At 39.7% G+C, this 24,679-nt stretch overlaps 1 protein-coding gene across 2 annotated transcripts; it reads right to left on the minus strand.

The window, feature by feature from the left end:
- LOC146138394 (chloride intracellular channel protein 5-like) lies at positions 1 to 23,915 on the minus strand. 2 transcript variants are annotated; one of them, XM_083394324.1, is made up of 7 exons: positions 23,806 to 23,915; positions 20,695 to 20,937; positions 19,642 to 19,731; positions 10,851 to 10,960; positions 8,818 to 9,059; positions 7,450 to 7,634; positions 1 to 3,013 (listed from the first exon to the last, which is right to left on the minus strand). In XM_083394324.1, exons 1-7 carry the CDS (start codon positions 23,833 to 23,835, stop codon positions 2,846 to 2,848), a joined length of 1,068 nt encoding a protein of 355 aa, XP_083250450.1. In that variant the 5' UTR covers positions 23,836 to 23,915; the 3' UTR covers positions 1 to 2,845. The 2 variants fall into 2 exon arrangements, with proteins under 2 accessions (XP_083250450.1, XP_083250451.1); XM_083394325.1 differs by lacking the exon at positions 19,642 to 19,731 and adding an exon at positions 20,012 to 20,083.
- Positions 23,916 to 24,679: the final 764 nt, after the last annotated feature.

The raw sequence follows: 24,679 nt of genomic DNA on the forward strand, positions 1-24,679 counted from the left end.
TTGTACCGGGTATGCTTGTATTTTCGGTGGTTACATTACACTGGGGACGCGTGACGCCAGAATTACAGGACACAAAGGCAAACAAGATGTCGACCGTCACTTTACGTCGCATCGAATCGAAAGAAAATCAACACCTGTAATTGCAAAGGAGCACACAAATGTAGCAGAAGCATTAAAGGGCTGCGGGAAACACTCCTCTGCTCGAAAAATATCGGAAACACGCAGTTCCGTCAACCGCTCTTTCGAGGCCGATTCAAAGGGCTATAGCAGAATGCCCTTTTCTAAAGGGCGTGGACAATTAAATACGACCACTAATCTTGAGAAGCCACGTAAATTGGCCGAATGGGCAGGAAAAAACACCAAAGCGTGAAGTCGCGAAAATGCAGATCAACCAGTTGCTATCTACTACTGCAGAGGTGACTGGCCACCAAGAGAGTGCCAGAATGCCATTTGAACCAGAAAGCACTGCAAAAGGCCTTTTGACGAGTACGTTAGCAGGGCTATCGGGCGAGTTATTATATGAGCACGGAGTAAATACAGACAGCTGCAATGTGTATGGTACAACGGCGTGCAGAGGGAAGGATCTTTTTACAGGCGAACAAATTGAAGTCAAATGTTTCTCGTTTGCCACCTCGCTTAAATTCGCTCGTTTTTCAGCAGCTTAAGCGCAAAAGAATTTGACTACAGTTAGGGTAAGATTGTCTCGGAAGCAAACGCATGTGCGCCAAGAGGCAAAGCGCACACATCTGCAGCACAAAACACAAACACACAACACGAAGCTATATGAGAGAAGCTACAAAGTTTTACGGGCCTCGATATGAAAATGGCATCTCGCGTCGAAAATCGAATACATCATATACAGTATACAGGCAAACGCGAGATGGACACCTTGCTATAGCGACGCAGCGCCTACATTCAATGTGGTTCCGTCAGAGTAAAGGATTATGAGGGTATAATGGATTATTTCACCGTGAAATACTGTACAGAGAAACAGCTAGGAACGAAAACCGACAGAAGAATCAATTGCCGAGGGGTCTTGTCACATGAAAGCAACTTTATAGGCCGTTATGCACGAATATTTACACGATTCCATATGAGGATCTCTAAAAAAACGCGTGATTTTGCTCGGTACGATTTCAAACACAGGCTTCACGTAAATAAATAAAGTTCGGACGTTTAAACTGAAATTAAGAGAAAAATATTTGTCAATTATTTTTTTGAACATATTTTACGAGAAAATTAATCAGTAACTATCGTGCGAGTTAATTGCGTTGAATATTAATGATGTCCGAATAGTTTTGGGAAAATATATTGTACAAGTTCCCATCCAATGATTTTCATTTTGTTTGGTGAGTGCTTACTGTAGACCGCAATTCGGGAAAATACCGTAAAATGGAAGATATACAAACAAAGGATATCATCAAGGCAAAACAAAAAGAAAATCACGTGGAGCTAAGTAAAATCAATATCTGCATGTTTTCTGTCGCGCTAAAATCAGGGGCGCGTACGACGATTGTGAAACTTATCAGAGCCGGCCGAAGCGACGCGATTTAAAGCGGGAAAAGCAATGGCGAACGCCGGGCGGTAAAAGCGATTCAAGCGGCGACACTAGCGACGACCAGTTATGCGGCCAACCAGGAAAATTTCACGGAATCAAGTTTACGAAAAAATGTTTTGTTTAACTTAAAATTCGCTAAAAAAAATTTCAATTAAAATTTCGGCATCGTGTTCAAAATTTAATTTCAATTAAATTTTTTTAACCAAAGGAGTAAATTTTTCTAATTTTTTTTTCTAAAATATTTGCAAAACCGCAACATTTTCAAATAGTAAAATTTGCAGATTTTTACAGCAATTCCATCGATAGATATGAATACAGTACAAAGCGACTTTTTTATTTCCATTCGAGGTCGCCGCTGCGGCACGGCGCCTTCGTAGAATGAGGTGCTGAAAAAAATTCAAGCCAGAGAGAATCGCTTGCATAAAGAAGGTCGCGATGAAGACCGCGATCGCTTCGAGCGCCGGGAAAACGAAAACTTCCAAAGGCCGTTATTGCGGGATCCAGCAAAACAAAACACGATTCCAATAGATTTTAAACTGACGAATATTTACAGGGGACAAGGGGGGAGCCCAACGGAAAAGTGGCGAAAAGACGGGCTAAGGGCGGGGTTGGGATTAGGACAACCCCAATCGTGGGGTACCCATCCTACGAAGGTGGTTTTTCGCAAACGGCAAGCGGGTCGCGTAGATTAGCGGTTGCCAACCGTGTTTTTTTTGTTTCGATTAAACCCATTTGGTTCAAATTTGCAAACCAGTGAAAAATGGATTTAAAAATCAATTCCCACAGCTTGTCGCAGAATAAATTATAATGGGCCCATTTGGTGTAACAAACAGAAAATTTAAATGAGGTTAATCGTATTGCTTTAAAACTTGAGTTACTTTCCCTTAGGATGCCGGGTTGCAACCCCAAAGCTTCTTGCGTACCATTCGGAAAGTCAGTGTTGCTACAGGTTAAAAACTACCGATAGAACGACTTTGTCAAGACCAATTGATGCCAAAACGTGATTTCAGCGCGAAAGAAAAAATTCTAAACCGAATAAACGTCGTTTTGTCTGCCGCAAGAAACCGCGCGTCAACCGCTTTCGCCAAAACATCCCGCCATTCCGCCGCTTTCCGAGTTGCAAAAAAACAAAATAAAAATACAAGCCTGCGACGGTGCGCAGCGAGGGCTTACAGAAGAATGTGTGTTCGTTTCTCAGTCAGGTCTCTCTGTAAAGGCAGAGGAAAAAAAACGGTTTCTCCCCGCCGTTTTCCAGCGTGGAAGGCGAGAAACGCGACCGGCGGGCGACTACTTGCGATTGCACATGGGCTTGCGGCCGCCGTAGGTCCACACGATTTCGCCAGGGTCTGGACAGGTCTGTGTGAATTCCTCAGCGGCGTCGGCGTTGGCCAGGTAGCGGTGGATGCCGGTCAGCTCGGAAGGAATCTCGTACTTGAGCATCATTCCGCCAAGGACCTGCATAAGAAGAGAGATGTTAAATATTTGAACTTGGTACTTATTGCGATCCTGATAACTAGGGATGTAGGATAGTAACGGATCGCAGACAAGTGGCAGCACAGGTATTTAACCGATATTAGAAACGCCAATACTGGCCAGGTACCACATTGATATGGAATTTCCAACTATTCAATTTTGTCTATTTTAATCGTTTGACCATAACTATGACATCATTTAATTCCGGATCGGTCACATTTGATATAGGAATGATTCCCCCTCGAAAAGGTGATGTTTCAACAATAGTAAGGGAATACTGAGGGTAGCTTAACTACTTAGGTAAACGAAATTTTGAGCCTAAAACCCTTTAAAAAAATATTCGAACAATTCAATTTTTTCTATTCCAGTCGTTTGACCATAGCTATGAACTCATTTGATTCGGGATCGGTCCGCTGTAAATTTTGTCCAAAATATCGGGTATCCGTACATGTAAACTGTAAAGCAGTGGTCGACAAACTTGTTTTGTCGCGGCCCAAAATACTCTTTTTAGAGCTATTTAAGGCCCAGTACGTAAAACCACTAAAATATAGTAGCGGATTCAGGATATTTGATTCTAAGTTGAAGGAATACACGGCGCCTTGATGCCCAAAACCCTGCCATGGCATAATTGAAAACATACTATGAAACGAAGAATATACGCCATATTTGGGCCGCGGCCCACAGTTTGCCGAGCACGGCTGTGAAGTATCGGATATCAACAATGATAACTAGCTTTAGGGTCCGAACTGCTACGTTCAATGCGATACCAGTAATATTTTTGACGTCATTACTGGTTAAATAAGCAATATTGATCAAATTGAAACTACAATGGTAATGATTTTCAGGCTATAAAAATTTGCTTGCGTTAGGAATTTTAACTAGTTGGATCGCAAAACGGATTGTAATGCGCAGTTTAAAATGGTATCGGACGGAACTGACACCTGAGTATAGGAGTACCCTTACTACTCCTTGGCGTCAAGCATCAGCTCCGATCCGATACTGTCGGACAACTTACTACCTTTTAATGTGTTCACGTTGTACAAACTAGAAAGATAAAGGCTAACGACCTTACTCTTAAAAAATAAATTACAACCCTTTAACCGGCGTGAATTTTTTTTATGCTAGACACATTTTGGCGTCCAGGGTCTTATTAAAAATGCGTGGCCTCCAAAATAAAGGAAATACAGTGGCTTTTTCGCGTGGCTTTGGTCCGTACGTAAACTGCTACATTAAAGCTATAAAACCCTGTAACAGACTTGGACAACTAGATTTATTTTAGCTTTTTAAAATTAGATTAGAATTAAAATTAGAGCATTTTAGTTTTTCTTAATTAGATTAGAATTAGAATTAGATTGTTTTGAGTTTTTTCAAATTAGAATTATCGAATTCCTAAAAAAACAAATTTCAACTAAAATTTGAACTAGAATAACATACAACCAATTTAATTTAATCGCAAAGTATTCTTATAAGAATGTGATTAGTAAATATGTGTGTGCTAATTTTTAAGCCTTTTTATGCTTTTTAGACTGTAAAAATTACCTACAACTCGTTCCAACCAAGAGTTTTAATTGAAATTCTGTGTTTCAACTGAGTGACTAAAAATGCCGTTGGACAAAGTAGCAGTTTTGGAAAAATACGAATTAGATTAGAACTAGAATTAGAGCACACAGGCAATTCATAAATTAGATTAGAATTAGAATTAGCCGCATTTTGCTCTAATTCAATGAATTAGAAAACTAGAATTATCTAGTTGTCCAAGTCTGCCCTGTAAGACAAAGAAAAGGCATGGGACAGTTAAGAGTGGTCTTATGGCGGTGCCATTGATCTCGTATGAAGATCCGCGGAGCCAGTTCTTTGCCACTATACAGCAACTTTATAAATTATTCACGAGGCAAAACGTTACGTTGACAGCGCATTCGACTACGCCCGAAACGCCTTTAATTGTAGAGTGGGGCGTGCGCTTAACTGTTAGGAGTCGTATATCTCACAACTACACAAGCGGTTTGATCATTTAATTGCAGGAACGACACGGTTGGGTGTTTACTTTGGGAGGACAAAATGACGTAACGTTTGAGAATATTACTCTTGCGTATGACCAATTATGAATCGTGTATGTCAATGTGTTATCAATTTATTTTGCTTTTACGAAACTCCTTTACGGTAATTTCAGGTAAAATAGTTTTTATCAAACCACCAACATTGTCATTCTTTTATAACTGTCGGTACTAACGATTACAGCCATGCCGTGTAGCCTAAGACCAAGAGCTGGAAACTTTGCAAAAAAGAACGCCCAGTTATCTGTGGGGATGGGGGTGCTAAAATCTAGGTTTAAGGAACATCAGCATTTCTCCAATTTGTGGTACCGTGTGCGCAAAGCATCTGATGTAAGGTCAATTGATGATGGTAGCTTGGGGAAACATTACAATCGGTTTACTTTTCACACAATATTTTCTGCACATTTACAAAAACATCTGAATACTGGTCAACGTAATTAGCGTGGTAAACGGTTAATTACAGCCTTTTGCGCTTTTGCGAAGTTAAGTGCGAAACAAGTCAACGAATTTCCTTATATTTGTTATACAAATTTTCGAATATCGGCGAGCTGTCAAAAGCTCACGCGGTTGAAACTCAGTCAACCTATGGGTACAGCGGGTTGGGAGAATGAGTGAAAAAGGATAAAAGTTGCGCTTGAAGTGGCTTATGTAAATTGACCTAGTGTTAGAGGCAAGTGTGGCGTTTTGCTCGGGTAGTCCTGAATAAAGCCGATAACGTCCGTGTACAGGTCACTAATTCCGCTATGTAATATATCTGGCTAGCTATATGATACTGCTCCAGTACGTTTGATCACTGAGGATTTTCGCTTGGCAAAAAGTAAATTAACCGTCAATGTTGTAATGCCTAGTCTTTTAAGATGGGCTAATGTCAAGGTTTTTAAATGGCTTGGCATGACACAGGTTTTATTGGACAAAATAAATTTGCCTTAATTAAACCTTTCTTAGAAAATGAAACAATCCCGTGATTTTAGTTTACATAAAAAAATCGGTTATATACCTAAGTTTTGCATATCAAACGGTCGAAAAAAAAAAAAATTTTGCTCGGAAAGTGCGAGCTTGTCAATTTTAAAGCATTCTAATTTGATATCAACGATGTGACTACAATTACAATAGTTTGAACTGAGAATCGCCCTGCTGCTATTTGCAGGAGACTTGACCAGGATTATATCATTTTACAACGAAAAGTATATAACACTGATTACCGGCATACATTGCGGACATTACATAACCCTTAGAAACTTTGATATAACGTAGGTCGCACGGAACCGTTGTCGCTCTAAAAAGCTATTCGTGTCTAAACTTTTCGGTCGCGCTGAAAACGTGAAGGGATTGCGTGAGTTATATAGATGCGTGTTTGCTTAGCGTACAATTACAAACGCTGCTGCGTAGAATAATAGGGCGTGTGCCGATGACACATTAGTCACAATGACTAAACCGACGTAATCGGAGTTTGTTACGTATTTTGCGACACAGTATCCAGTTAATTTTTATCGGCAAGCAATGCAACCCAGTATACCAGGCTTCTGTGATTAAGTGCTTGTATAAGTTAATTGTCGAAACGTCGATTTTACAAAACAAAAAAGGGTTTTGGACTTTCTTAATTTCGTTTCTAGACGTATCCGCAGTTTGGGTGATATTTAAGGTGATCAACTTTAACGTCTAATTTAGTACACATGCTGTTTACAAACCTTGAAAGATAATTATAAACATTTTTTTGAACTTTATCTATTTAATTCTGTAAAATAAATCAGTGTTTCCTAACCCATGGGTGGCAAATTAAAATTGGATCGCCGTTTGATTTGGTTGGTTTGCCACTATAGTAGTATGCATAAGATTTGTATATTATTTAATTTGAAACCTATTAAAGCTAATTTCTTACATATTCTTAGTTTATAAAACGTTCAGATAAGATAAGGGGGTAGACAAAACTATAATTACGCTTGGTATTTAAGTCGCTGCGAAAAATGGTGGAGAAACACTAGTTTAGGGAAGATTAGGCCAAAAAATCGAATGGCCACATATTTTGTTAAGTTGACATATGTCACTTTAATAAAAATCGACAGGGTTTCTAATATTTAAACATCAATCTAGTTCACGAGAAAGTTCATGTAAACAAAGGTAAACGGTCATACCTAAGGCATTACAAATCACAAAGCGGTTTAGCAAAAGTGAAACACCTAAAACTTTTTTATTTTACCCCAGTCCAGTAAATCTGAACTGCAACCAAAGCCATGCAAGGAATAAGGTGCAAAAAAATTGGGAAAAGAGACACATTTAAAATTGAAGAAAAACAACACGTCTTTCAACTTTTGAGTCTGGTGTCGGAAATAAAAAAGACCATCGATCGATCGCTTTCAAACCCACCCTTATGATATTGAGCTTGGGCAGTATATTGCAGTCGGCGATTGTCATGGTGTCGCCGTCGATGAACTTTCGTCGCGAGACCTGAGCCTCATCGCTGTCATCGTCTTCATCGATTTCGTCGTCGAGCGGCTCCATCATGTAGCTGTTGAACTTGGCCAGCGCCGCAGTCAGCTTATGCACCATGGCTGCGCGGGCAAAAAGAACGATAAGATTTTTTTTTAATTTGTCGCACGTTTTTTGCAGACGTTTTTTTGATGTTGCTTGATAATTATGAGTTGCGAAGCCACAAAGGTCGAGTAGAACGACATCATGTTGATTATTAAGACGTTTCGATACGAGCTTGTATCATAACCAACACCAATATGGTTACTTGGCATATATCTAATATACACTGAGATCTGTATACGTTCACATTACAGACTGATATCAGCACGTAGAAATTGTCCTTTTTATGATCCTCAAGTGTTTTTTTATCTACCCTATAGTGTGTGTCCAGCCATTGTTAGTTAGATGCACGTATGGGTGGGTGGGAATTTCAACGGTTATATAACCCGTGATAAAACAACACCATAGTCAAAGCATTCAGTTTTAGCTCACGTCATAAACATACAAAAGGTGGTCGCATGGTCGTGTGTGAAAAAGGGCACAGAGGCCCTCGGGAGCGTTGCAACGATATTTCGGTACGTGACGAACACCAAAGGGCGTTCAATAATGAGGGGCACCCCGTCTGAGCTTAACGAACTGTTTAAAACACATTAGGGATGGCTCGGCATCGAATTAAATGCGGCGACAGCTGAAGTTCAAGACAAGAAGTGACGCCATAGAAGGCTCTGAGGGCTAACCATGGTCGCCGGGTTTGGGGTTATTAGGGTGATCTGAGCACCCCCAGCAGAAACTGGGGTCAGCCCCCACCCTCCTAAACAATGATAAATCATACTGTAAAGAACTCTGTATTTCGTTGGATGCGTGCGATTTGGGACTAAATTTCCGTATAATTTCTGACAGTTAGTCAATCAGCTACTATATCAAGCATAATTCTCGAAAGACATGAATCTTTTCTAAGAGTTCAATTGTGTTGATTTCGTTTTAAATCTTGCAATAAGTCACAAAAATTACAAACTGAAATATTGATATTAGAGGTAGCGCAACTTCTTGTTGTGTCTCCTCATAAAAAATGAAAAAATCACACGATGCAGTTAGCCGCTGCCCCATCCCGGTTCTACAAGGGATCCGGTAAACATAAGACAAGATACATTTACATTTCCAAAACGTCAAAAGCGACCCAATGCATCTGCAGCCAGGCCCATCTAAATCCGAAGTCAAAAAATCTAAGCAATAAACGAAAAAGCCTCGAAACTGGCGACTTACCCTGGCGCTTCGGGTCGTTGGGGTTGCCTCGGAACTTGGCGAGCGCCGAAAACTTGGCGAAGATGTCGTTGCCGACCGTGTTGCTCTGCTGGTGCTTGCAGGCAAGCTTGGGGTAGCGTGGCGGGTAGAGTTCGGCCTCGATGTAGTCCTCGCTCTTCTGGATGTCGGTCAGCTCCTCGCCGTTGAAGAGTAGAAAGGGCGGGTTTGCTCCCATAGCCACGTTCGAAAGCTGCTTCGGTTTCCTGCAGCACGGTTCGCCAACACAAGGTGTTAGAGCAGTGGTTCTCGACCGGGGTGGTGCGGCACGCTGGGGTGCCATTTCTAATACTTAGGGTGCCAAGAGATATTTGGGTATCTTTGAGAATATGAATATTGCTCAACTCTTATAACCTTTTGTGTAAGATTAGAGTGAGGTAAATGCAAGTATAACTTCCTAGGTTGTTTAAGGGTTGATGTGTGTTTTTCCAGTTTATTTTTTTGTGAAATTCTATAGTGTTTGTGATTTGTAACATTCTATAGTGAATTTGTGACGAATAATCTTGTAGGGTGCCGCAATCTATTTAATATTTCTTAGGGGTGCCGCTAGCCATAGAAGGCTGAGAAACACAGTGTTAAATAAATGCAGGGATAACGGGCGGCTTTCTAGCAATACGACTGAAATTGGAGTAACGTCTGATGTCGAAATTAACCCAACAAGACCTGGCTATAGCGGGAATTAAATCTCAATATTTTGCCTAAGCAGCGACCCATCCTAACTTCATCACTAACTCAGACTTGGAAAAGTTTTTTCAAATTAGATTAGAATTATCGTTTCCTAAAAAAACAAATTTCAACGAGAATCACATTTAATTATTTACAACCAATTTAATTTAATCGCAAAGTATTCTTATAAGAATGCGAATGGTAAATATGTGTGTGCTAATTTTTAGGCCTTTTTATGCTTTTTAGACTGTAAAAATTACATACAAGTCGTTTCAACCAAAGAGTTTTAATTAAAATTCTGTGTTTTAACCGAGTCACTAAAAATGCCGTTGGACAAAGTAGCATTTTTCGAAAAATCCGAATTAGATTAGAACTAGAATTAGAGCACACAAGCAATTCATAAATTAGATTAGAATTGGAATTAGAATTAGCCGCATTTTGCTCTATTTCAATGACTAGAATTAACTAGTTGTCCAAGTATGCACTAACTGCAACAAAAGAAGGGCGTATCTTTATGGAATCCAAAACCATTGGCAGCAAGTTTCTGATTGTCGATCACAGTTCCGCTAACGCGCATATAAAACTCAAAGTTTAAAAAACAGGATCAGACATTTAATGCCAGCTAATAACATAGTCGAAATATATATTCCTTTTAAAAAAATGTCTGATCCTGGTTTTACTCGTTTTTTTTAACTTTGAGTTTTATTGTTTAACTTCGCCAATGTCGTTTTCCTTGCAGTAGCTTAAACTCCCCCCATTACACACGTCTAACCTAACAAAAAGCAAACTGTCCGGTGCCCAAGCGGCAAAACGGTGGAGTCCAGTTGCTACTTTTCCTATTTCCGACGAGTTTAGGTATTTTGCGTAGTAGAAATTACTGAGTATTTGGTTTTATTATGTCTTTGGTTCTAATACTCTAGTATTATAGCTTCTTTCGGAGAATAAAGTATATTTCCATGGGTCTTATTGTGTGCTGTCCTATGTACTTAATGCAGTGAAGGGGTGGGTAAGCTAGATTGGCACAATAGCTGAGTAGGACAATGCTTACCTTATAAAAGGAGATAAACCTAAACTGCCAAAACTTTTCAAATAAACGTATATTGTTTAAAACATTAAAATCGTATTGTCCCGATTTATTTTTTGCCTTGGCTATAAACAATAAAATAAAAAAATAGTTTTTTATTTTCCAAAACGAGCGTCTGTTTATAAATTCTTCTGTGGTTTTGTTTGATTTAAATCGGCGCAAAATAGTTGTTATATAACCATTCGATTTATTTCCTACACTATAGTATACTGTAATTTAGTCCACGTCAATTTGCCTGGCTACTCACGTGGCTTTGTCCACCGTGGTGACGTTAAAGACGACCCCCTTGAGCCAAAGCATCATGAATAGACGCTGTGAAAATGGACAGCAGCCGATGCATTCTTTGTCCGAGCCAGCCTGGCACACAAAAAAATGAGGTTTGCGTAGGTCAGGATTATATTTTTTTCGCGTTTTGGCAACTTTGCCCGGTGGTTCTTAAACCGTGGGTGTTAGACGCTTTGCGGAAACTTTCACAGGGAATTTGACTGCTTGCCAGCAAAATCAGTGCCGGGCTTTTTCACACTACGATGTTATTTTTTGTGCTGTTTTATTGTGAATTGGTGGCACATCATAATTTTTTTACTTTTTTTATAAACTGAGGTTATTTAACCTGGAAAAAATTCCTTTCGAGGTGGCGATACTAATAGTTTAAGAACCACAGGGTTTAGTTATGAAGTGCTATTAGGTAAAAAACCAAGGGTCTTTCACAGAAAATGTACTATGCTGAATATTCAGCCGGGACTCGGAATGTACGGCAACGAAAAAATTGCGGGTTGTTCTTTCTTAGGTTTCAATTACGTGTATTGATATATAAATCATTTTGAACCGAAAATTTCACGACTGAGAAGAAAAACCAATAGTGAGGCTTTACGTTCTGCTAAACAGGGGTATCTTGAACGTCTTGTCGGCTGCCAGTATAGTTATCTTGCAGCTTAAAACACTGTACTGCCAGTACGAATATTCCGAGCCCCGTTTTTATATTTTTACTTATAAATAAATTGGATTACATATGGGTCATGCAGTGCGGGGTTGCCACAAAATTTGAAAAAAAAAATTCAAAAACAATTCCTTGCTATTTAAATACCTGAAATTGGATCACATTTCGAAAAATCAGTATAAATGTAGAAAATTGTTTTTACAGCTGTACTTTTCAAACATATAACGTACATACAAAAATAAATTTAAGAAAATTCAAAGTCTTTGTGGCAACCCGGCCGTAACAATAAATAAGAGAAACCCAAAAACATCAAATATATATATATTATATAACTGTTAAAGTTAAAAACAAAAAAAGACAATCATTTGAAGGGCATTAAAAACAAGGCCAGTAAATATTTAACAAATTTTGTACAACAAAAACCCAAAATCTGCGATCACAGTAAAATAAAAACAGCGGTTGTCAGTTGGTTAATGGTTATAGAATAGATTTCCATACCGAATCGCGAATCAGCGTTTCGATCGTGGGGTTAGGTTTTTCACTTTGGTTTTCGATTATTTGCAGGCAGGAATGTTAGCAACATAGGCAAAAGCAAGACTGCTTGTAAAACCTTGATCGACTTGTCGTTCGCACAGAGCTCGCCATTCCAGGAAGCAATGCAATGAAAGCGATGATATGACCCGCTTGAATGGTTGTGTTGGCGCCGCCAAGTTTTAGCAACTGTTTACGCGAAAACTTTAAACGAAATCTCTACATTGCGAGGCTGCGATGGTAACACCTTTTTATTTACCTTAAACTTCGACTGCATAAATAGGTCGAGAATTGTGAATTTGCGCTTACAAGATACGGCAAACAAAGGCAATTTTAAACGTCTACTGAAGTATTGTATTTAGAGCAACTTTGTGTCTGTTTCACGATACACAGCATATATACACAATACACGAATGATGCGTTTGAAGTTACCCATATTCACGCTTCGAGCGTATAAACGTAAAGAACAGTACCTGCCAAAACATAGTCAAACAAATGTTCCTGCTCGTAGGAAAAGTCTAATACGAATTGTTAAACCAAGCACTGCAATAGTGCTATTATGGGTATATGTGACTGCATATAACAAGTATGTGAAAATATGCAACTATGAATCACATACTAAAGTTGAGGTATGTTCTGTGTTGCTTAATAAAAAAAACATAGCGCACCGTATAGCTGACGACGACAAGTGACAAAATAAAAATGATTACGCCATAAAACGAAATTTAACCCTTTTGTGATGCGCTACAATACTAGGTAGAGTAAAACGAACGACATCCGAAACTTCACTAAGTATTTTACGAAGCTTCGCGTTGTAACACTATTTGCTTGGGTCCTCACAAAAAAGCATGTGTTTGCGTTAGAAGACGTTGGAATTCGACAAACATTACGTTTTTACGCGCAATTTGATAGTAAACGGGTTGCCACTTGTTGGGACAAAGAGCCGTAAAAAGCGGCTGGTTACGAACGGACGTTTGCTTTCCCTTATCGCCGCCCAACCGCATTTTTGAACCGGGCCACCGCCCACAAAGGCCGACAGAAGAGCACACAGCCACCCGCATACCGGCGGATTGCGTCACACTATATAAAAGCGGGCGGCCCTAATATAGCGCACCACAACCTTTCGGCGCTGGGCTGCAACGCGCGAACAAAAGCCAAGGCGAAAAATCGGGTTCCAAAAAAACGGCGCTGTGGTTAATTTTTGCTCTCGTTGCTATTCGATTATAAACTTGAACGCAAATCCGTTGTTGAATCGGGACGAAAGCTGTGTTTACAATCCTCGAAAAAAAAACTACTTGATTTGTACGTAGCGGTAGCTTTTGCCTGTTGGGTCAACCACAACTCCTCTGTTATTTTGAGTACAAGGCAAGCGTTTGGTAGGTCGGTGTTCAACGGAGTTATTTTACATGATAACACAATTGGTCCAACAATTAGAAAATGTGTAAAACTGCCAGGCCTTCTAAACGTTTTTTTTAAATGTCGCAACAAAAGCAAATCCGCATCGTTTCATTATTGATTAGCGATAGGTGACTGTTATGTGACACCGATCCAAATTTCTTTATTTTTTACATTAATTGACCTTGCTATCGTAAATTGCTAAAACAAAAATATTCACAGAATGTCCTACTGTAGCGTTGACAAAAAAAATTCAGTGGAGTAAATATTTTTAAGACTTTACACTTGCTTCGCAGGAGGGGAGGGGGGGGGGGGAGCAAGACAACAGGGCAACAGATACATACCCGGGGATTTCTGACTTGTTTTTAACCTACTGAGATAGGAAAGCACCGCCGCGCCTTTTCAGTTAAAATAACAACAGGGAGAAAGAAATTTTAAAAGCTCAAAACCACGTACGGGAAAACAAAGGACCAATGAAACCGAAAACACGTTGGTCTGACGAAGCGCAGAAACCACTTGACAGTTGCATTTGACAATGAACAGCAGCTAGGCCGTGTACAAGCGCGCGTTTCATTTCGTTCAACGCAATACTTCACGATTCACGCCAGTGGAGCGTTGACGGTTAAAGTTCGTATTACTGTGAAGAATGCGAAATGTGTAAAAACTCCCTGATGTCAATTGAGACGAAGCGAAACCGACTCAACTCGCAGACCTGTCGAGATGCCGTTTATCCCAAGGGAAACGCGCCCGCGGAATTCCGGGTTGGACTTTGCAAAAACAAAAATACAGTCCGGGGTTTCGCAGCGATTTGGATTACCCATTATGTTTTCAAGTCTCTCTATAGCAGTGTTTCTTAACTTTATTTCCAACAAAGCGTAAATATGAGAGTGACGTTTTGACGACCAAATTCTCTTCACTTTTTACGAGTAAACAAAACAGGAGACAAATAGAATAAATAATTTAGAATTTAATTGATTTGAGTCATGCCTTGTATTTTTCGCAGTTTTCTCGAATCGTGAAAAAATCCTGCTCAGAACCGATCTAAATACATCAATACATGTGAACTACTGCAGTCGGTGACCCAATCAAATTAAACGGAATGGGTTGAAAAACATTGCTTTATATCTATAGCGCGGAAACACGTCTGGTCGTCTGGGGTTTACGAGCGCGTTTAGAATCCGTTCGAAGCTCGTTAAGCAGCAGCCCTTGGCGGCCTTTTATTTTAAATTCGGATTCGTGTGAACAGCAAACGAAACAGCGCCTTACTGATTACATCAGTGCGACAATAATCAACTTTATAAATAGGAGCCAAAATCATAAAGTTGAAGAGAGGCGATTTTCAACGCCAAGGAAACAGCTTTGGCCTAAATACAAAAACAGACCTTGATGGGGAGTAAATGCTATTTTAGTAAGAGGTGGCAATACGAAATAGCAAACACATTGCATTGCGGTGCCTAATCTGAGGTCAGGTGCCTAATTTGTTTTGCTATTTTTATCTATTTATGCACGCCATTAAAAAGTAATCACATTATACTTTAGAGATTTGTCAACTGAGTAAAAGGTGGCTATAATAAACTGCATTCAGTACAGGTAAAAAAAGATCACCGTAATGACCTACGGTTGCGGTAGGATACTAGAGAAGCAGCTTCAGTCTATCGGACAGCTGCGCTTTATTAAAATTAAATTACCTGTTTTATATAGGCAAAAGGTAATCACGCTAACGATAGAAACCAACAGACGACCTCGTGCGTCAACTTTGCGTTGCAAAATAAGCGCGAGCACGGCAAGCGAACACGAATCGACTTTTGTCGCAGTTTGATTTGCCCGACACGTTTGTAAACAAGTCCGCGATGCTTTCACATCGATAGATGGGCGGCAACGACCCAGCTCTAATTGATTGCTACTGGGCGCTAGCCTAAATCGTATATCGTCATTGCCAGAATGTCGAGTCATTGGCCCAACGCATGGACGCGGTGGTAAGTAGCGCATTGCAAACGTCTATTATGGCGTCATCACACCTAATCATGCACTTCCACAAAGTGAAGCATGCAAATGTGCTGGCTGCGGAGCACATTAGCAAATTGAAATTCGCGAAAAGTTTCGTAGAGTAAAAAAAACACAGTTTTACAAAGTGAAACACGAACAACTTTTTTAACGCTTTCTTTCACAAGTCAAAAAGTTGAGCATTTTTGCCATTCTCACGTTTTATAAGCCTTCGGCCCTCTGTGGAATACGAATAACACCAGCGGATCGCGTATCAGTGATTACGTCACGAAACGAGCCCTTACAAAAACATTATCTAGCCACTAACCAGCAAGTCACAAAGCAAGTAAACTAAACGACAGGGCAAGGCGGATTACCAGGTTCTAAATAAATCATCAAAGGCGTTGAACGAACAAAGGTTCACGGCAGTTCGTTTAGGCGCCGCAATTAACTTCGCAAGTCGCAGTTTAAGCCTTTTAGGGTGAGGCGTCATGTGAAGCCTGAAAGCCCAAGGGACGTTAACAGCTCAAGTTGGCCTCTGTCATCGTTCGCAACACAACAGCAGGGCTGGCCTTACGTTCAAATTAAAAATTTGGAAAATAACCGCGCTATAATTTTTGGGGGGGGATTGGCCGTTTAATTTGGTAAAGAATTTTGTGTCGCCGTATGATTTGGTTGGGTCGCTGACTCCAGTAGTTTTACATAGCTAGATTCCTTGAGATTGACTCTGAGCAAGATTTCTACAAAGTCTGTGAAAGTTTAAAGCAATACGAAGTTATGGCTCATGTCTATTAAATGTAACATCACTTATGCTATTGTCTTGTGTTTTGTTCACTTTAAGCTTACGAAAAGCTTAGTGAATAGATTTGACTCGTCAAGCTTCGCTGTTAAGCTTACGCTTTGCAATTTAATCGCCGCAAAAAAAGGTTGAGAAACACAGACCTTTAAACGATATGGATTGCCGTGGAACTTATGTAAACCTGTCCCAAACAAGATAACGTTTTCAGTCGGTTTGGGGCAATGTTTCGGTCGTGCTTTGTCTGTCAAGCGTATACAAGACTAGCGCTTAGTTCGTCGGAAAATCGATGTTTGGCGTTACGCGCCGTTTGTCAAGCCAAAACGGTGCGATTTAGTTGGCTAGAGAGGCAGCGAATGGTTAAAGCAACGCGGAAAACGTTAACAAACATCCATGCAAAGACGGCATAACAAAGCGCAGCAAACAAACACGTTAACTGCCAATGAAAAGGGAAATACCAAATGAATAACGCAGCTCATTAGGGTTGTATGTGCAGCTAGCAATGACGAGGGGATGGCAAATGGCAAGTGAAAATCACTCATTATTTTGCCAAATCCTTTTTTAAATGTGTTATGTGTTTAACATTTCACAAGCCCATAGACCATTTTTATGATGAATATCAACATACATATTGGTTTTCCTGCGTTACTGGCCAACTAAAACGATGAATTAGAAGGCAAAAAGTAATATACAAGTTTGAAAAACAACTGTAGATCGTATAATTTACTGGGTATCCAGTATTTGTCCGATTAAAGATCTTTAGAATAATAGCTTTTAGTGGGGCTTAGAGTCTCTCGTACTACACTTACTTAAAAAAAATTAAGGGGTTCATTGTGCAGTTTTGTTACGTTTTCGGAGAATATAGGTGTGGTGAACTAAGACAGTTAAACTTTATTTAAAAAAGCGTCCTCTACGAAGGTTTCTCTAAATGCTCTCGGCACTATAAAAAAAGCAAAGTGTCAGTAGCCACAGTCTCTGGTTAATGGTTACATACATGCGACCGCACAATACATTCAGAGCCACAAAACAAAGCCATCAGGTCCTGTTTTTTCTTCAGCAACTGGGTACAATCATCAGCCGGTCTTACCTTGACGAACAAATTAATAACGTGCTTTCGGTCGCTCAGCGAATTTTGCTCGCTCCCTTCCGGCGTATACTGGACAGAATTTTCTTCCTCGCTCATTTTGCTAGGAAGCCCGGTCTCTCTTCTTGGTGTATGTTTTTAAAAGGAGTATCGCGACACAGCAGCGTGTCAAAAACGGCTCAGCATTAACAGATTACGTCAGGCGGTTTACAAACAGCACAAAGCCCTGGACTGTAAAGGGAAATTGTTTTTACTTAAAAGCACGCACTCCTCACAAAAAGAGAGCGCACACAGATTTGACGGCGTAAACAGCATAAACCAGACTGGCATTGGGCTGCTTAAAAAGGCTACGTAATTTGCTAAGCTAGACCTGCAACGCCTATTAAACACACAACACCACACTTAATGATACTAATAAAAAAATGATAAGGCTGAACGTGCTAAGAGGCTGCTGCAAATTTCCCGTCAGTAACCAACTGGGGTTTCACAGGCCGCGAACAAAACGTATCTCGCAACAGAAAAGATTGTTCTGGTAAACACCTACACATCATCATAGAAGCGTCTGTAGAGAAACAACTCCCGTGAGCATATAGCGCAGGCTGACTGCGAGCTTGGCGGCAGAATCGTACACTGTCATCAGCAGTCCAGCAGCGCGACTGACTCGCCGCTGCTTTTTCGGCGATTACGAGCCACTCGGCAAATTACTGTTTTCGTCGTCACGTCGGTCCGCTTTGGCGAGGCGAAATGACCGAAAAGAATGGGCTGGTTGTGCAAACAGTTTCTGCCTCACTAAACCGCGTGCCGGGGCACTCTGTTCGTTCGTTTGCTTTCCACACAGCAAACTTAGCGGGGAGCCCTTCACGTAATAAATAGCTGCGCTCGCCTATTGTTCGCGAAGTTTCTGTCCGCGCCACAATTGAAGCTCGAATTGACGTTTTGCCAATCGCGCAAGCTATGCACGAAAATGCGGGTTTCGAAGGGTCGCAACCTGCCTTGCGTTGCTAAGAACCTAACACTGGCTGTTAAAGCGTTCCGCTCAAATATTCCCTGGGTAAACAGCAAGGACAAAGTACAGCTTAATCAGGGCGTCAAGAATCAATACCGAGCAAAAGAACTGACAATTCGTTTGCTAATCGACTCCTGGCAATTACTACACGCCTCGCACTCAAAACGTAGCTTCTGGCTATCGAAGAAGCGCCTCTACCTGATATGGGCATACAGTCTCAAATCGCCCGAGGACTAACTGCGGCATACCGAAGCCGGTCGACTTACGTTCTAAACGTCGAGCAGCGGCAGTTTTGTCGTCGGCTTTCGACAGTAGCAAGGTACCTTGGGGACCCAGAAGACAGGCGGGCCTGAGACCGGCCGGCCGAGAAAGAAAGTTTTTCACGGGTGCGCACTAACACATGGGAGTATGGACAATAAACGACGAGCCGCGGCAATTAGTTCCGATTCGCACTTTGCTGCTAGTTGGGCAAACTACGTGCGCGACGGGGCCTAAAACCGACTGAGCGAACAGCACAGTGCAACTAGCAAGCTGGCTGCGTAGCCAAGCCGTGCTCTAATTATTTATTCAACAGCGCGAAGGTCGTTATAATAGGAAGTGCAGCGCCAAGGACGAGGACCGACCGGCGCTGTCTGCGGCTGAGATGTTAATTTAGCTGCTGGACGTTACAACAGAGGGGTGTAGCTAGTTGGCTCACCGTGGCTAATGATTAACTGGTCCTACGACATGGCAGCTCGGTGCATTGGCAATTGCACATGTCAAACACCGGTTAATCGCTTATATGTAGTTATGTACACGTGTTGCGTCTATATAATATCAGCGACGACCCATGGAAATCTGGGGACAGCACAGAACACAACACCAGTGCACCAAAATACCAGAGGTGAGCAATGTTCAAACTCTAAATGCCATTGCGCTTTTAAACTTTACTTAACACTTTGACGCTTGATTAAACAAAGTTTCCTACACACCCTATTCAATTATAAAATTGTTAAAGTCAAACATTAACAAACACACATATGTGCTTTGTACGCTACAGGGCAATAGACAACTTGACACAACGAAGCAAAATAGGTGGCATATTTTCTTATTATAAAATATTTTCATCATTTGGAATACTTTTTTGTTGATATATGTTTATACATTCAGGTTTTCAACAAACCACACCAACAAATCATATTCGGGGAATGCAAATAGACCTGTAAAATAACATCTCAGAAAAGTGCACCTTGCAGCTATGTGTTTTTTTTTTTAATTAAACAAAGGTGGTAGCGATTGGCCCAGGTAAACATATTCAGCGACCTACCTTTATAAAAAGCACAATTTTTTTTTCTTGGTTGTTACCAGGACTTTCATTGCTGTCACCATTGACAACACAGCTTTCACTGGATGATTTCTGTTGAACCAATCATGAAACAAATAAATAAAGATTTCCAAATTTAAGGATCATGCAAATCTTAAAAATAAATGTTAAAATGATAGTACCCTTGCTTGTTCATTACTAATTTATTTCTGTAAAATATAACTTCACCCAATGCATGCTTTAAAGGGAATAAAACATAAACGTCATTAATTTTTTTTCCAATGTTTGATAAGAACTTAGATTTTGAGTTTTGTTTAATATAAAAAAGGATGGGTTAGTAATATGACTTTATGTATTTCGAGTTAGATTGAACCTTGATAAAGAGAAAAACAACGTTTTCTGTTTGTTCGCCTTCAGGATTGATAGTTCGAATTTCAGGCTCTTCCTGGAATTTAGAGTTTTATGCAACATTGTAAGTGAAATAACGGTATTATCAAACTAAGTTCTGCGGACCGATTGCAGTCCACCAGAAAGTTAAAATCGGGCTTACAGCATCGTTCAGATTCATTAACTGATGAACCATAAATTTTATTTGATAGTAAATAATTATGTATCATAATATAAGTATATACTTATTTTATTTGTAAGCATATTGTTTAGATTTAAGGGACCCTTTTCATTCAAGTAATGCCAAAAAGTTAAAAAGTAATAAAGCATATATACGGAAATAGCCGGACAACCTTGTTTTATTCCATTAAAAAAAAAACTTAGGGATTATTACCAACTCATATATTCAGACATTTTTTTAAATTATCACAAATTTGCATTGACCTTCAGCATAAACCAAATTGCCACATTTTGCATAACCTTTTATCAGTAACCTATATGCGATGTTTGACTTTAGATATAAAGCTGGGGTATATTATCATTTTTCGAAAACATGTAATCAAAACCAAAGTTTAAACCCTAACTTAAACTGCCGATGGTGACTTTTAAACTTTACAATAGGGTACATAAATGCTAAATCGGCCAAAAAAACAACAAATATAACCATACATCCTCCGTCTTAAGGTTTTCAATCCCCTGAACAACTTGGTCAGCCATGCTTGCTAGAGGCACAGGTTCCGCTTTTTCTCCGTTAAGTGATGATGCAGAAGAGGTCTTCTCAAAGTCGAATTGATGCGGCGGAGGGGGCAGGTCGTCCTCAGAAGCTTGATCTGATTGGTAGTGATGCAAGTAGTCCTCGGACTGTTGTTCAGCAGTGTTGTTGTTGTCAGGGTTAGCGTATTCACTTTCACCCTATTGAAATTATTTGAATAGGGTTTTCAATACAGGAAATGTATTTAGTAATACATCTGCAAACTAAAGCAAAGTAAAACTCAAGAACATACTTAAAACAAACCTTTGACTAAAAATTTAAGCAGTGATCAAAAATCCTATCACATTTTCATCCCGGGGGTTTATTGCTAACATTATTTGGGTTAGGCTGCAAATTAGATTTGGTTATGAGAGGGTCAAGTATTGTTATTATATTTACAGTCCCATATTTATTTCATCCTTGTAATTTTAATTTTAAAACGTTTCCTTGCTGCAAAAAAAGTGGTAGGATTTTAGACCAACGCCAAAACTTGTGCTGTGGACATACACTATAAAGAGTTTTACTCGTATTTTGAGTAACAAGCCAAACCATATTATAAAATTTGCGTATTAAATTGCTTTTCTGGTTTAGTTTTTTCCAACCAGTCTCACTCTCAACCTTTCTAACTGAATGGATTTTACTGTTATGCTGGTCACTACATTTGATTCAGTGCGGAGTAGGCCAACTGAATACAATGAATCACATGGTAATCTAAACAAACTACTTTGAAGGCAATACAATGCTGCGTGTTGAAAAGGAAATCGTAGGTAGATGACGCAAGCGATTCTCGAAGTAAAGGTACCTACTCTGCCCAACTGCACAACTTTTTAGTCTTCAATAACTCAAAGTATATATTCGCTTTAGGAAGACATTCGATCTGCGTTGGGCATATTCTGTTCTAAAAAAGTGCCAAAAACGGCAGACCAGCGTCCGCATATTATACACATATACACAATGCCTGCATTTGCAACAACTTAAGAATGTACTTTTCAAATCATTTCCTGTGGTACTGATGTGACATATTGTTCGTGCAGGCCTCTACGAACCAGAATAGTGGCACGAACAAGGGCCCAAGTACATAAAAGAGTCTTCTGCACTGTGTCAAGTGTTCGTGATGACACCACGCTCTTCTGCCCACAGTCGAGCTTGTTCCTATGATAGCCCTTCGCGAAACGTCTCAAGCCTTTATATAGGACAGCCACCATGTTTTCCTTTATTAGGAAAAAACTAAGACTGATTTCCCTGAAAATCTGTCTTTTGTATTGATAACAGTTCTATTTGATCCGCCAAATAGTGTGTAACTTAAAACAGAGCACTTAACACATTTATGTTATAGACATAGACTAAGGTTTAACATCAGAAATCCGACAGTCGGTGTTTAAACGTATGTAGGCTACAGTAAACCTTGTATGCCCTACATATGTGACTTGTGTAGACACGTGTGGTTTTCGCGCCCCGTTCGGGCGTAACTCGATACCCATACTTTCCAATGGATTTTCATTTGCGGGATAGCCAGACTGTGGTAAAAAGAGTACACCATTGCAACAAATTAATGTGGCCGTATTTAAAAATCTGTATTATAAGGCTATAAGATTGGTGCCTTTACCCGTAAACAGGTGACAACATTGACATTAAGGTCCGCTAAAAGATGGTATCGACAACAGTTTGACATCAATTTTGTTTTTAGCTATGTTTTACAATACAACGTGTGGTTTGGGTACACTAGGCACGGATCTGTAATGTAGCTTAATAATAAATTTCAAAGCCAAAAAGGTCGAGTAGATCGACAGCATTATGCTGTCGATCTAACTCGACCTTTTTGGCTTTGAAATTTATTATTAAACGTGTGGTTTCCTATCTGACAAGATAAAATTTCCCCAAAATACAGTAATAACCACTAAACGGGTTGCCAAACATTTTATCTAAAGCTAAACAGTAGGCTAAACGTTATGGTTGACACGGTAGGCCTATTTGCATGATCCAATTTTACCTCTCATTCTTTGCAACAAAACATATACTTTAGTTTGACTGTTGAAGTTTAAGTGTTATCGCATTCCCTACGGGCGATCTTAGGCATAAACCATGTATGACCAATGGTAAGAACGGGTGTGGGTTAGTTTTTGGTAAATAAAATGAGTAGGACTCGGGACATGACGGAGTCAGTTTATTTTGCTGGAGTCGAATCAAGTAAACAACGTAAGACTAACCGAAGCCGATGTGCGCATGCGCAGTAATAATTTCGAAATCGATTATTGAATGTTTTCCAATCACGCGTTGTGTCTAAATGAGTTACATAATACCCCGCGAGTGTTAATTGATGTATATTGTATGTCCACCCTATGTTAGTTAAGTAAATGGGTGGAACGTGGAATACAGGCCGCAGAGTCGCACTCCGGACACGGGAATCCCACTCGAGTTTATTTTTTGTGGAGTTCTATCAAAATTTACGGCACCCTATGTTTTATAGTGTGTAGTTAACTTAACATACGTTTGCTATAGATAATCATGACGGAAAAACGTTATGACTAACTGGTTTTCAAGAAAACAAGATGTAACAGTCGCGTTAAAAGTTAAGCAATACCGCCCACTGGCGGATAACATATTTTTGTAAAATAAACTTCAATAAACACAGTTTTGATAGAATATTTTGTAAAGTCAATTTAGATAACTTTATAATACGTTTATTTACATGCATTTGTTGCTATTATTATGATAACAATAAGACATAAAATATTAGTATAACTTAAAGCTAGTTGTTTTGAACAGTAGTAATATATTGGGTTTAAGCACCACTTGGCTGCAGTTTTTTTGAAGTTGATATATAAAGGAAGCAAATATATTACTAAATATTTTCAGAAAACCCTATCAAAGTTTTTATTTCAAAGACACAATGATACAGATTTTAAACCAAGCAGTCCTTTGTAAATGCTACAGCTCTTGTATGGCAATCAATTCGATGGCCACTTGACGAAAAAAGCTATCGTACTTTAACGCATACAAGTGTAAAATAAAAAGCATAGGCTACATACCTCGTACACTGGGTCGTTAGTGTTATCCATGGTGAATAAATGTCAAGCTTTTTAGGTGCGCTATCTAGAGTCCCCAAAAACAGCAGGGAATTAAATGACTTGAATTATTTCTGAAAACAAGAACGTATAAGTTAAAAATTTTCACTTACTGCAGACTTGTCACTAGACATCGATAAATAGCTTTCCCACTAAGCAATGCTTGGAAGACTCGTTTAATTTCTTGGTAACCTAAGCCAGCCTGGTTGAGTCGTGAGACAGCCTGTACGGATAGTGGGTCTTATCCAATATTACAGCAGCACCCTTTACACAAGCCTAATAACCAGCGAAGCTAACCTACTTATGTCGCTATCAAATGGATTCAATATCGAAAGCGGTGTAAGCCTATCTCAGTTTTTCATCGGATTGAGTAATCGGGACAACCGAAACAAGCAGTTGACGTTTATTACTATGCCTAACCCGACTTATCCAAACATATTTATTTGCCAAAGCTCCATTCAAAAAAGTTATTTAAGGCAACATTAGCATGGTACAGTATACGTTGATTTACTGGTTACTATTCTACGATTACATTTGTTTCACTTGCTTGTTCCATTCAAAAAAACTTTCGTTTTACAGTCTTTATACATAAGCCCATACATAAGCCCTGATAAGCTAGCCACAGCCTTTTCGTCACACAATACACCTTTCTCTGCTGTCAGGAAAGCCAAACATGCTGAATAGCGACGGAAGAATGGCGATGTAAGCTAGTAGCGTAATGTTTGTTGGTTTTTAATTTGCGCTATTCACACCAGGCTGAAAGTGCCTTTGTCGTTGAAAAGCTAAAGGCGATTGGTATTTCATTGCATTGACTTATACACTTTTCAATTTGTCCTTT

The sequence above is a fragment of the Ascidiella aspersa genome, chromosome 7 (assembly GCF_963924565.1).
Source record: "Ascidiella aspersa chromosome 7, kaAscAspe10.2, whole genome shotgun sequence".
Classification (NCBI taxonomy): domain Eukaryota; kingdom Metazoa; phylum Chordata; class Ascidiacea; order Phlebobranchia; family Ascidiidae; genus Ascidiella; species Ascidiella aspersa.